This window comes from Odontesthes bonariensis, chromosome 12 (genome assembly GCF_027942865.1).
Source record: "Odontesthes bonariensis isolate fOdoBon6 chromosome 12, fOdoBon6.hap1, whole genome shotgun sequence".
NCBI lineage: Eukaryota > Metazoa > Chordata > Actinopteri > Atheriniformes > Atherinopsidae > Odontesthes > Odontesthes bonariensis.
In genome coordinates, this window is record NC_134517.1 from 25,257,616 (window position 1) to 25,271,727 (window position 14,112).

The 14,112-nt window shown below is 37.8% G+C and overlaps 1 protein-coding gene across 3 annotated transcripts in view; it reads left to right on the top strand.

The window, feature by feature from the left end:
* erbb4b (erb-b2 receptor tyrosine kinase 4b) overlaps window positions 1-14,112 on the top strand; it is a 300,850-nt gene that overhangs the window by 239,503 nt on the left and 47,235 nt on the right. For 2 of the 3 annotated variants that reach the window (XM_075479846.1, XM_075479848.1), the window contains exons 17-20: window positions 1,256-1,388; window positions 4,002-4,124; window positions 5,552-5,650; window positions 11,224-11,409. In XM_075479846.1, the coding sequence (XP_075335961.1) occupies window positions 1,256-1,388; window positions 4,002-4,124; window positions 5,552-5,650; window positions 11,224-11,409 (541 nt within the window). The remainder of the gene's footprint in view (window positions 1-1,255; window positions 1,389-4,001; window positions 4,125-5,551; window positions 5,651-11,223; window positions 11,410-14,112) is intronic. The other variant, XM_075479847.1, reaches the window with a different exon arrangement.

Consider the following 14,112-nt stretch of genomic DNA (forward strand, 5'->3'; position numbering starts at 1 on the left):
AAATACTTAGTACAAAAAAATACAAAAAAAAAATGTGTGTGTGATGAGTCTTGATGAATATATATATGCAAATTAACATAATTATTAACAGAGTCCCACTCAAACATGAGGACTAAGAAAGATACCCCCCCCCCTACCCCACCCCCACCTACCCACACACACACACACACACACACGCACACATACACACACTCTCTGATTTGCAGAAATTACTAGCTTTTTTTAAAAGAATAAAATAAAATTTTCTCAAGTCTTTTATATAAAAGGCTGATACTATTCTCTTATTTGTCCATCACTTATTTAAGTTATATGTAAAAAGGACAAGTTAAGACTGCTGCCTTTATTGTGAAACTACTACTTATTTTGCTGTGGAATAATGTATCTTAGACATGGTCTGCAGTCATACTGGATTTGATCTTGATGTGGATTCAGATGGGCATTTTATGAACTGATGAATTAAACTTGTGCAGTGAATCTGATGATGACACAGTTCCTATATATTTCGCTCATTTTTTGGACTCATTAGTGACATATCTGCAAAAAGCTAATACTGGCCTATTCTTAGTAACTGGCTGGCCTTATTTAATGATTGGGCTCATATTCTCACCAGTCTTTAACCATCACATGTTTTTCAATCATATTCTTTCTGTGCTGCCAGAGAGTGATGTAAGAAATGCCTTGCAGCCTGTGATGTGCAGTCCAGAATAAGTTGTCAGCCCTTTTTTCCACTGATTTAAGACAGTCAATACATAATGCTTAATACATCGGCATTATAGGACAGATCTGGTAGATACTAAAAAGTCAACTCTTCTGTGATTCTGTAGCTACTCTGTAGACAGCTTGGTGAGCATCTCGGAAAATATTGAAGAGTCTTGATTTCAAATGACAGCATCAGTGTTGTGGTGAAAGTTCACTTTGATGGTGATTTTCCATGTTTTTGATCTTAGCATAGTTTTTGATGAAACGGCAAGGGATGACATTTGTTATCAGATGAAGCTAGTGGAAAATTAGGCAAACTGAATGTGGCTTTTTTTAAGGATCACGCACATATGCTTTAGAAACATGTTCAGTGTGTTCTGCTTTTGTGTGTGGATAAACCTGATGCTTACTTTCAATTTCTTTATTTTTGCGCTTCTATGCCGCTGTTCAACCTGCCTCCCCTGCCCCCTTTCTGTGACACATTGCACATTGCTTGTCCCCTGGTCTTTATCTAATCAAATTTTCTCTTTGTTCCACTCTGCTACCTTGTCGTCAGAACCCCTTTAATTGCAGCCGGAGTGATCGGTGGCCTTTTCATGGTAGTGATCCTGGTACTAAGCATTGCAGTGTCTGTGCGCCGGAAGAACATTAAGAAGAAGAGGGCCCTTCGTCGCTTCCTTGAGACAGAGGTAAGCGGTACAGTAGATTGATGAAAGTAGGAGGAATTTATGTACATTGCTCTGAAATATAATGGAATGCATATGCCCATGGTGGACTTAAGTGAATCTCAAAGGGAATTTTTAGATTTGCTTTACTGAATCTGAGATTTAATGCAAAGAAAAATTTTAATGGATATTTTGTCTGACTTTGGTTCACTGCATTGTGACTGTGTTTGTTTAAGTCTGCAAGCGTGCCTCGTGTAGGATCGCGTGGTTTTATGTACGCCCACCACCAAAAAGATGGCAGTGGGAGAAAAAGAGTGACACTTCATGTTTCTAAGTGGTGATTGCAGAAGTAGAGAAGGTTTCAGACACTCTGGGGCTCAGCTGTTGACTTTTCTATAGTATAGTGAAGAGGACCTTTCTCTAAGGAGGAGGTGAGGGATCATACCATTAAAAGAGGAAGAGGCACTCTTTCTATGATAAGATAAGAAGAGTACATCATCATCAAATGCACTTGTGAGCCCACAGTGAGAATAAGATCTTGTCTCACAGCTTTTTCTCTCTTCAAAGCAGACAAGTATCAGTAAAGTGTCTTGGAAAAAAAAGAGCTTGGTTATGATGTATTTTTGTCTTTTACTTCCTCTCTAATGCTGTATCATTCTCATTCGTGGACCATACTGATACTGTCACTGATTCTTAGAAACTTATATAAGTCTCTTTTTCTTGTTCGTGTACTAGTTTTTTTTTTGTAACATATTAGAGTTAATCTGGAATAACAAAAACGGACTTGCATGAGTAACAAGCCAAATGTAATTATTAGTTCTACAATGTGATTTGTTATCGAACTGCAATATGTCTGCATTTTCATATGGGATAACCTCACTGAGCGAGCAGGGGATATCTCTAAATCTCTGATGTGCTATGTTCATTTTCACATTCTCCTGCTTAGATATCAGCTTACTGAAAAATCCTGCGTGTTTTCAGGGCAGGGTTTTCATTGCTCCAAAAATGAAAGATGCCAAAATTACTAGAAGAAAAGGAATGTAGGAATAGAAAAGGAAAGGTTAAAGTTTGAAAATGAAGACATCAAATAAATTCCTTTGCCCCGATTGAAAGTGAGCTACATTTGTTTTCTGGCTGCAAAAAAGAGAATACCTCTTTAATACTTAATATTCTTAATTATCTTCTTTTTTTTTAATTGCTCCACAAACTACTAGGACTATTCACTGAAAGTCTGTAAGCTTATACTAGGTTGAAAGTCCATAACTCTCACATTTTTCCTGTTCAGATAAATAAAAAATGTGTTTGTGCTATAACCAGTTTAGACTGAAACACATCTGCATTCACATAGAGGATATGGACCAGTCGGGCCCTTCATCGAAAACAATAAAAGAAGAAACGAATGCAGCTTTTCCCCATCGATCCACACTCTGTGAACCATAATGAGACTAATATGAACAAAAAGGTCTTCCTGTCTGACTACTTTTTGAACAAACTGTTTGCTACCTTCATTAATCAGAGGAAACTCAAACAGCCATCAGTCTAAAGTGTTTGCTGTCAGTTTGAGCAGCCCATCACATTAATGGTACCTTTATGGAGACAGCAAAGTACGTTTGAGCCAGTGGATTAGTCCGTGTGTCTGTTCAACATCTCACCTTTTAAAATTGACAGTTTTGTGTTTATACCACAGTAGCATGTCTACTGTCATATATTAGGAGATGGCTCTCAGAGTTAGAGGGAGAGCCAGAAAATGCTTTGTGTGGCTATGCTGTTTTTGGTTTGGTTTCAGCACCCCTTTGCAGAGGTACAAAGTGGACAGCTACACTATTTTGTATCATGGCAGCTGCTCACATTCAACATCTTCAGCACCAATAATGCTGGACAGCTCCCAGCACAGTGAAATTGCAGAGTTCTGCGTTTCTGTGTGTGCCTTGGTTGGACCATTTTTAAGACATTCGTGTTATCATGTGTGTGTTTGTAGCACCCTGCCCTACTTGTTTCCACCCAGTATAAACTGATTTGTTATTCCATTCAAATGAAGAATGGATATTGTTTTTAATCAAATGGTAACCATAAGCCAGAGGGACAGTAGCTGTCAGCCACAGCCAGTCTGATTTACACTCCTACTGTTTTCCGCTGTATGCTCCCCCTCCCTCTCTAATCTTCGAGGCTTTTTTGTAATTCTCCGTATATTGCTCCCTCACATATGCTTTTGCACCCTGACTAAATCAGCAGCTCACTTTTCCATCGCTGTCTTGTTGTTCTCTGTTCCATAGCTCGTATTCCCACTTCAGATCTTTTCTCCCCCTTTTCCTGTTTCATCTGTTCATTATCCCACTTGAGCAGGCATAAGACAACAAAAGTGTCAATTTCTGTTGAGGCACTACAGTTATCCACCTCCGTCATTCGTTTTTCTCACTTTTCATCCACCTATCTTCATCCTCCTCTTTTGTTCTTATACTGAAAGCCTCACTTCACCCCTGATATTACATAATTTCACGCAAACACAGTTTGGATCAGATCACAATTTTCACTTGATAAACTGTACCTTTACTGTTGATAAGTATTTTTATGACTGCCCAGGCACAGGAGCCACAGTACTGTTACAATATTCACTGACTGAACCTTTTGTGCTTGTAGTTGGTGGAACCTTTAACCCCCAGTGGAACAGCCCCCAATCAAGCACAGCTTCGCATCCTAAAAGAGACAGAACTCAAAAGAGTCAAGATCCTCGGGTCCGGGGCCTTTGGAACTGTTTACAAGGTAATTTACAAGCAGCGGGGACTTTGCTGAGTATACTGACATCCTGCTAAACTTTGCAGGAAGTTCATTTCATGTATGGATTACTTTTCTAAATGCTTATTTCAGAATGCTTCAGATAAAATCCAGTAAAGTAAAGAAAGGCTTTTTTAGATAATATGCTAAGCACATATTCAGACCTTGTCCTTTTTTACTTGAGTAGTTTTTTTTTTTTTCATTTTATTTACTTAATTATTTTTACATTCCTTACAAATAAAACCTCCTCTGATTGTTGATTTTTTTCAGAAACCATCTTTGCAGTATTGACCACTTGTGACAGTCTTACAGAGCCATTAATAGCTTTTTTTTTTTCATTCTATTCTCTTTTTGTGTGGAACATGGTTCCATCACTGCTTGATGGTTTGGTTTCCTAGACAGCACTTCAGTTGTGATTTGTTGCATGTTTGTGTGGGGAAACTTTTTTTTTTGATAAGAATCTCTCTTTAAAAATAAAGGTAAAACTATGTACATGTGGACTTGGCTCTATAAGAAGTCACTAACTCTGCTGACCTGATTTCCTCAGGCAGCTCTTTCCATACCTTCGGCGCTCTGACTACAAATCTTCTGTCCCCTCTAGTTTTGAACAGTGCCTTAAAAACAGATAAATAGTGATTTACCTTAGAACCTCAGGATACATACAGGGTCATATGTGACTTAAAGGTCAGATATGTATCACATAAAGAGGCCATGTAGAGCTTGAAAGCCCATGTGATGTCAGACAGCCCCACATCATGAGGAGGAAGAGGAGTTGGAGTTCAGGATCATTAATGACAAGATATGTGATGGAAGGCTGGAGGGGGGGAAATGAAAAGAATAAGTAATAGCAGCTATTGAGAACCCTGGGGTGACAATGAAATAAGAGGTAGCTGAGGTCATCACCAGTGCTAGAGGGGGTTTGGGAGGGGTAGTGAACACACAGCTGAAGTTAGAAAAAACAGAATGTTTCTGAAAGTGTAATTTGTAATTCAATCCATCCATTTTCTATACCAGCTTAATCTAATTCAGGTTATATATATATATATATATATATATATATATATAAAAATATAAAATACGGTTGATACGTAAGATAAGAACAAAAGTTCATTGAGGTAAAACAAATGTAAAAAAAAAACCTTTCTAATGTTGAGGGCTCTTGATATCTCCCCTTTAAATACTTTTGGTTGATCATAATTTTACCTCAGTGGTCTTATAAAAAAAGCATGCAGTGCATTCTCGTACTCAAGGGGAGGGGGATAGGGAAAAAACTGAGTTTATTCTTTGAGATACCTCTTCTCTCTTCAAGATCTGTAGCATATTTATTTTAATAGATTTTTTTTGTGAGTGGGAGCTTTGTGAGTTTGTAATAAGTGTAATGAGTCATCATTTTTGCATTTCTGTTTCTGCTTTAGGGTATTTGGGTCCCAGAAGGTGAAACTGTGAAGATTCCTGTTGCCATTAAAATTCTTAATGAGGCCACTGGACCCAAAGCTAACGTGGAGTTCATGGACGTGAGTTTCTTGGAATTTAAAAAAAAATTTTTTTAGCAGGTTTCCTATAGGCTGAAACCTAATGATAGATTCTTACATTTCAGACATAAGACTTACATAATTATCTTTTTAATGTATTTTTCGTAGTGAGAGTGTGTTACTTCATCTACCTTTTTACTTTGCAAAACACTGATGTTACGGTTAATTTGTCCTTCACTTTGTACCTTAGCAAGTAAGCATCTGTTAAAAGCACTAAAGAGCATACAGTATTAACTTATTATATAAATAGCCAGACAGACCCCGGAAAGTTAATGGCTGAGCAGTCTGGTTTGGATGGTAACAAATGGTTATTCAGTATAACCTGTTAATTTTCAATTTTCATTCTCTAAAATGGGCCAATTCACAGCACAAAAGTCATCACAGAGCGGTTTACAGGAAGGTAAAGCAGAGAAAAAAGAACATCATTGTCGGAAATGTCCCTGATAAAATACTAAAGATGATCAACAGGGCACTGACTCAGTTCTACGTGTCAGATTAATAAAGTCTTAAAGGCAGTTAGACAAAAATCCTTTCATTTTAAAAGAAATCTCTGTAGGTGAAATAAAGCTATTTAGAACAAAAGATGTCCCCACAGACACAATCAGGGGCCTCCTTGGAGCCCTACCTATGCAGAAATGTACACACTCCATGCAATAGGCTCCCGGCACAGTGCACAAGGCCCCACTTATTAAACAGCTCGGCTCTTTTCAAAAGGAAAAAAGAAAAAACTAAATTATTGCAAGGTGATGATGCAATGCACATGAAATAACCCTCATTGACACACGTACACATTGAAAGCGACCCACTTGCACTCATGTTTTGCACAGTTTGACAGTCTAAAAGGAAGGAGAGTGTTGGAGTGTTAGCATTTCTATTTTTATCGGGAGGGCTTTGATGAATATCACATGTGTGCTTGATGGTATGTTTTTAATGCTTTGGGAGCTCGTCTAACAATCATAAAAACCTGACGTGAATGGATAACATGACCTGACACAGATGATGGGAATATGCAGACACAATTAGCAGGCCATCGGAGGGTGAGGATGAGGGGACTTGTCATTCTCCTTGTTCCAAAATGACTAAAGAGTATCCCTCTTGTTCACCTGCTGTTCCAATTTGCGTGATTGATGTTGTGGAAATTGGGTTTCTCTCATAACATGTATAAAGGTGTGCAATTAAAAAAAATAAATAAATAGCTTACTGGTATGCTTGTATCTTGCCATCTTGCCCCAGCTCTTTCTCATTGACCTAACATCTAACCACTAAACCACAGGGGGACCATGTATATGAGCTCATAGCTAGCAGTAGAGTGTCAGCGAATAGTGGGGAATATAAAAAATACTCATGTATCGAAAGATTTGCCCAAGCTAACGAATCCTAAACACTTTCTTCAGGAATGCTCTATATTTTTCTTTGTTCATCTTTCCTTTTGAGTCTCCTGGTTCCTGTCACTGAAACGAATGCCCACCGAATAATATTGCCACCATCATGTCATTTATAGGGATGGTATTATTTAAGTAATAGCCTAATAACCTGTTGGCAAACTCAGAGCAGGCTACTTCTGCAATGTGCTTTTTAGTGAGAAATGGCCTCATTATTGCTGCAGCAAAGATGATTTTCCTCCAGTGGGGTTCTCCCATTTTCACTAAGGCCATTTGCTCTGACCTCAACTTTTTTTTTTTGTCACCCCTCTTGTATGTTCACTGAATTAAATCTGGCACATGTTCATTCCAGTCAAATTGTTGAAGCATCTGAAAGACCACTTGCTGAAGTAGGAGATAATAAAGCTCAATTGTGTCAAAAGTATAAAAAGAAAGGGTCCAAGTATTTTTAAATAGGACATTTTAGTAATTTTTTAATATATATAGATAGCAAAAAATGTTGACCTCAAATTATATATTTTAAGGTGACCATGTATGTCATTTTAGCCTAAAGAAAAAAAAACCCAGAAAAGATATCGTTGTTGTCACTTTTCTTTTTTTTGGAAAAAAGGTTGTATTTCTCCCATAAAATCCTGCAATTCTTGCAGACTTCTTTTATTGACCATGTAACAGCTGGGGCCAAAGCCTCTGCTCCAGGGAACATTAGCAGTGGTTCCAAAGAGAAAGCAGGCTGCCGTTAATTTTCTTTGCCCGTCCATTATTACCCGGTCAGACTGGGAATTCTGAGGGTTGACCTTCTAGCTGCAGACCACTCACCAGCGATTGTTTGAAGAATGTCATGCAGGATTGATTGTCTCTTAGCTTGGATGTGTCTTTTCTCCTGAATAGTTTCCCACTATTTACTGGCCACATTTCCTCTGTGCCGCAACTATCTGGCAAGCGGAGTGCATGTTAATACTATGCAATTTGCCATGTGTGTAGTCATATGCTTGTATTAACAGTGTATTAACACAGGATTAACTGTGGTGCATCTTGTTAAATGCAATCTGATTACACTAGAAAACAGAAGGTATCATCAATTTGAGTTGGAGTGAAATTTAAACGCAAAGGTGGTTTAGTCAAAAGAAAACAGATTGGCTTAAATGAGGCTTTTGAGAATCTGAAGAGCTGTATCTTTTGTTTTTCAAAGCATCAATTTCATACACCACTACCGTCTCCTCGCAAAAAAAAAATATTTTAGAATCCACAGTTTTAGAACCCTTTATATTTATTGATCAATCTAAAGGTATCCTAAAAACATGGAAGTTGGGAATGTTGTGGCACATGAACAGAACAATCCAAATTTGCCTAAAAGACTCTCAAGCCAGAATAAAGAGCAGGTAGACAGAAAGACTACCCTAACATACGTTGGCCAGATTTTCTATCATCCTTACTGTATCTACTGCCATCATTAACCATTTTCTGCATATGAGTGGGGATCTGGTTATGCAAGCATTTTGATAGATGGCCCTTATATATTCCAGACCGTGTAGTGGTTGTAATATTTTGTCAATGTTCAGAAGAGCTTTACATACTGTGTTTCTGTCTGTTCTCCATACACACAAACAACTAGCCCCCAGCTGTCCTCTGTATTTTGCTTCACAGCTACACATCCATCTCATGATGAATTGTCACATCATTTCACACTTGTAGCCACCATGTTTTGTGTGTGTGCTGACAAATGTTACTTAGTTGCATAATTCACAGGACTGATGAAGGTTTATTTCTTCCTTTTTCTAGTAGCATTTAATTTGAAGAACAAGTGCATTCTTTAGTATATGATGTCACAACCATGTGCAATATTGCAGACTAGAGATATGCCTTCCATAGATGTTCATATTTTATGTAAGACAATGTGCTCATTGTAAACATCTGTACAACACATACAGTGTCACGCCATGGGACTTATGTCTTAAGGTTTATGTTTTAGGTTACGTTTTGGTGTTCAGTTTATGTCCAGGTTTTGCTTTTCAGTCTTGACATTGTTTTTCCCCCTCACTCAGGTCATTAGTTTCATTCACGTCACCTGCACTCATTTTCATCAGCTGCACTCATCAGTTCCCCACAGTACTTAGGTTCCCTGTTTGCTTTCAGTTATCGTGAGATCCTTGCACCATACTATGCACCTTCACGCCACGTCTAGTTTTTCGGAGTTAAGTATTTATCCATGCCATGCTACGTTGTTTGTTTTGCTCCTAGCCTTGTTAATGTTTTTTTTTGATTCCACAGTTTAAGTTTCTTTGTTATCCGGCTCAGCCGCGCTTTTTGTTTACCTTTTTTTTGTGAATAAAATCCCAGTTTGCTTTCATCCTCAAAGTCTGCATCCGCGTCCTACCTCACCACCCCTTACTGACATACAGCACATCACTACAAATAAACTATACTTAATATTATACTGTATTAAGTGGCAGAGACAAATGATTTGAATCACCTTGAATTCTTTATCTCACGAAGAACAACTAGTGTCTTGAAGTGGTGAGTGACTTTGATGTTGAGATTCCGTATAAGATTCTACTATTTCCGACTGGAGTGGAACCTTACTGCTTACTTCAAGAGGAGCTTCAGCCTGAAACAGAATAGGGGGTCCTATGATCTCTGGCAGTTCTGTCTACACTTGTAGACATGATTAACTCTGTGGCAGTGTGGGAGTATTTCCACGTGTGTCCTTTCTAATCTGAACACTACTTGGCACAATAAGACATGAACGATGCCTCCACATAGATACCTTTTTTATCTCAATATTCATACAGAACAACATCCTAGTTGTTGATTGAATTACTGACACAATTATCAATAAATACCCTGAAGACCCATCCACAACAAAGCTGACTGATGAAGATAAAAGACAAGAGCAACAACGCTATGAAAGATGTTGATTCACTATTACCCCCTTTAACTGGAAATTCTAATCCATAATGACAAGAAAATAATCGACTGACAACTAGCGATGATACTCTAATTTTGAGTTCTTTACTTTTGATAATAGGCCTGTCACAATAACAGCTACCGCTACATGTATACAGTTTACATTATAAGATGATAACATGATAACAAACATATCACCACTATAACTCTTTTCACATAAGGGGTCCACCTTATTGGTGCAAAAAAGATACGTCTTCATTATACATCCTCTGCTGTTCGTCTTTAGTAATTCACACTTACCAAACAGGTAGCTCAGAACCATATCATTATGTGCTTTCACGCAGCAAGACAACACTGCAGTTGAAAATGTCATAGATACAGTACAACAATAGCTATGTCCACAATATGAACAATACAAGCTGTTTACTCACTATTCCAAAAGAAAAGTTGCAAGTTCTGTGTCTTATATTACCCAGGAGTTATTTCCAACAGAGAAGAGCAACACCAATATTTACACTTATTTTTTAATTTAAGGAATAAACCTCCTCTCGCTTTAAAAAAAAGACATATTTCTAAATTTTCAAAAATATGTTTGCATTTACCTTTTCCAACCATCAATCCAATTTTTGGGGACTTTTTAAATCATATTGATTCAGTCTGATCTATCCATTATCTCTTACTGCAGGCTGTGGATTTTTATATATGAAAAAGGTAGCCACTTGTCTGCAAGGCCTGTATGGTGTAAATTTCTTATCTAAACTTGTCTGCAAGGGTCCACAGGGTCCTCCTTTCAGTTGTGCCTTTTGCAAGTGTATCAACTTCACATGAGCCAATTTCACCTTCCTATTTCAAAGGTGATATATAGATTAAGAAATATGTATACTGTATGTGGAAAACCGACCCAAATTGCATGCACTTTCACCAAATCTCAACTGGTACACACATGTGGCTGAGAATATCATGGATTGGCCTTGATAATTATAACTCTAATATGTTTCCCAATTTTGTTTTGCGTGTTGTGGCCTCAAGTTAAGGTATTTAAATATAATCTTATGATAAAGTTTAATGTTAAATCCTGATTAAAGTCATTATGAACAGCTTTATCGGGTCATTTTAAATTTCATGACGTGCATTCCATTGCTTGGGTTTTATTGTGACATTTGGCTTTTCCTTAGAATAATCAATAGGCTATTAATGTTGGCATGGTATTACACATCAATCCCCAGCGTTTTCCCACCACATGCCTGAGTGTGGATCTGTTTCTTTCAGGAGGCTCTGATCATGGCTAGCATGGAGCATCCTCACCTGGTCCGACTGCTGGGTGTCTGCCTAAGTCCCACAATCCAGCTGGTGACCCAACTCATGCCTCACGGCTGCCTGCTGGACTATGTTCATGAGCACAAGGACAACATCGGTTCACAGCTGTTGCTCAATTGGTGTGTCCAGATTGCCAAGGTAAGCAAAAAAAAAACTTTAATTAGGTGCATTGGTGATTTGTTTAAATGGTTTATGTGCTTACTGGTTATTGATTTGGTGATAAACCAGGTGATGTGATGATTATTTGGCAGGCTGGCTGAAATGTTGACTGACATTCAAAACTACCAAACTGCTATTTTATGCATGTTTCTACTGATAAGGCCAAATAAATGACTACATTGTTTCTGGTCTGGAAAAAAATGTTGCTTGTTAGACTGAAGGGTATGGCCACAAGTGACTACAGTAACTGGAGATTTGGTAAAGAGTTTATCAGTGAACTAGTGCATCCAACTGCGGTTAGACATTCATATCTCTGCTTGACTTTGGTGGGTGAAGTGCGAGGGGCAAAGAATTCAGTGTTATATGATTGTGGGTGCAGGAGTGCACTGTAATTAGCAATGACATAAGCATCAATATTAATAGAAGACAGATAAACCCAATAACGGTCTGTGTCCGTAGATTTCAGGGGCAGATTGAAATATGCAAAACTTACAGAATCAATATCTCCGTAACAAAATGAAAGAATATCTCAACAGCATTTTTATTGTCCTGCTATTTATTATCTATAAAATGTATTCACTGCAGCACTGTTGGAAAAGATTTTGATATACCACTTTACATTTAATTCTCTAAATTAGCTTTTCATAATTGGCTAGTGACACTATCATACACAGATAACAAAAAAAAGTAGACTAAGTCTTCATGCTGAATAACTTATATATTTTCCCAATATTGATTTTATCACACAAATTATTTTGTGTAAAAATGATTATGATTGACATGAATAAATACATGCCCGCTGTGAACAGTTGTCAACATGGAGAGATGTATAATTCATAAAGGGTAGAAATGAAGATCTATTATTTACCATAGTGTTGTTAGTGTGTATTTTGCACATATATTGTTTAGTGTTTTCAATAATTGGCTACAGCCCCCAGACACACAAATAGCCGTCAGGGGCCATAGTTAATAAGATGCTAACACAGTTGATGTGCAAACAAACACAAAGCGTCCTCCACAAAGGACCTATCTGAATATTGCCAACGAGGTGAACTGGGACACTTAGCCTAATACCATCAATATTCCCTCCAACTGTAGTACTCATAATAGCGTGTTCTATACTTGCTTCTTGAGATATTTCCCTTCATGTTGCTTCATTATCTTTATCATGGATGTATGCATGCAGTCTAACAGGGTCTTATGTGGCTCTCTAGGCTCTTGCAAGTAGCTGGGCTCCACTCCGTGCCACATTCCCTGTGGATCTGCCTCTCTGTCATGGCCACCATCACATCCATAGATTATTAATACCGTGATCTGCCATGAGTCTCACTAATGAGCAGATTCATCAGGGTCTCTGCAGATGCAAGATTCCGATGCAACAGAATCTTTTTTATCATGTTATATTTCCATATTTTTCCTTACTATAAACTACTATTTCTCTTCGTTATTTCTACTTTGCACATATCCTACTTGACAGTCTTCTTCATGTTCTCGCATGCGCTTTAGCAGTATTATGCAATTTTTCTTTTTCCCCTCTATCATAACTTTGTTGTTGACCAGTTACACTGCTCCAGGTCAACCTCAAACCGGATTATTATCTGGTTATTTTTCAACTTGTGTTAATTTTTGGAATCTTTACAAAGTCAACACAAAGCAGCACTAGATTACATTTTTAGTAACAGTTTTTTTTCTTTTAAGAAATGATCAGTGTTACTGTCAATACCTGTCAGGAACCTTCTCTTCATGTTCTGGCTTGCCAGGCAGTGGAGTACTTGCATATATCCAATATAGGTCCAACAATCTTATTTCTAATTATTGCAGCACATAACAATAACCATCTTTACGATTTCCTACCGAGGAAGGGCTCTTTGCCCATGAGGGATCCAACAGCTTGATCTGACTCAGCAAGAGATATGTATATTTCACTTTCCCATAAGACCTTTGAAAAATCATTCCTGAGATATTTCTTGGCCAAATGTTGACCTTTGTGATTCTTATTCAGACGCAGCCATGTTTCTACCATCTTTATCTTCCATATCTCTAAGCACTTGACACCTTGTACTTCTGGACACACTTGGATTAAAAAGAAATATTTAACCTTCAGACATGGTTAGATGTTGTTACTTTTAATCAGAGATTCTGGCTTGACACAACTGATTCCAACATCCAAACAATGCTAAGCACTGGGACTACCACTCTGATAACAACAAACACTTCCTCCTGTCTGTCCTCTGAACCACAATTAGCAATTAAAATGCAGTTGAAGTGTCCTTGGCATTGTTTTGTCAAATGAAACTTTACTCTTACAATGTATCACCGTCCACTCTGCGAAATGACTTACCTCACTGATAAGCCATACAACTGTTTACTGTGCGGCACGGCTTTGAAATGTGAGGTTGAATTTAATCTAAAATGCCATCCTATGTAGCAATAAAAATATCCACACATATAAGGGCCATGTGTTAGCTGTTGAAACTGTAAAAAATTCTAAGAATTTATGAAGAACTGACTTGCACAGATGCAACACAGCTGACATGAAATTATCAAAATGAAGATACACATTTGTGCTTACTTTAGCTTAGCAATTACCTAAATTCCCGGCATTCGTTTAATTTTTGATAACCGATGCGTTGTTTTAGCCTGCAGGATGCTGAGTTTCAGACTGACATTTCATTAATATTG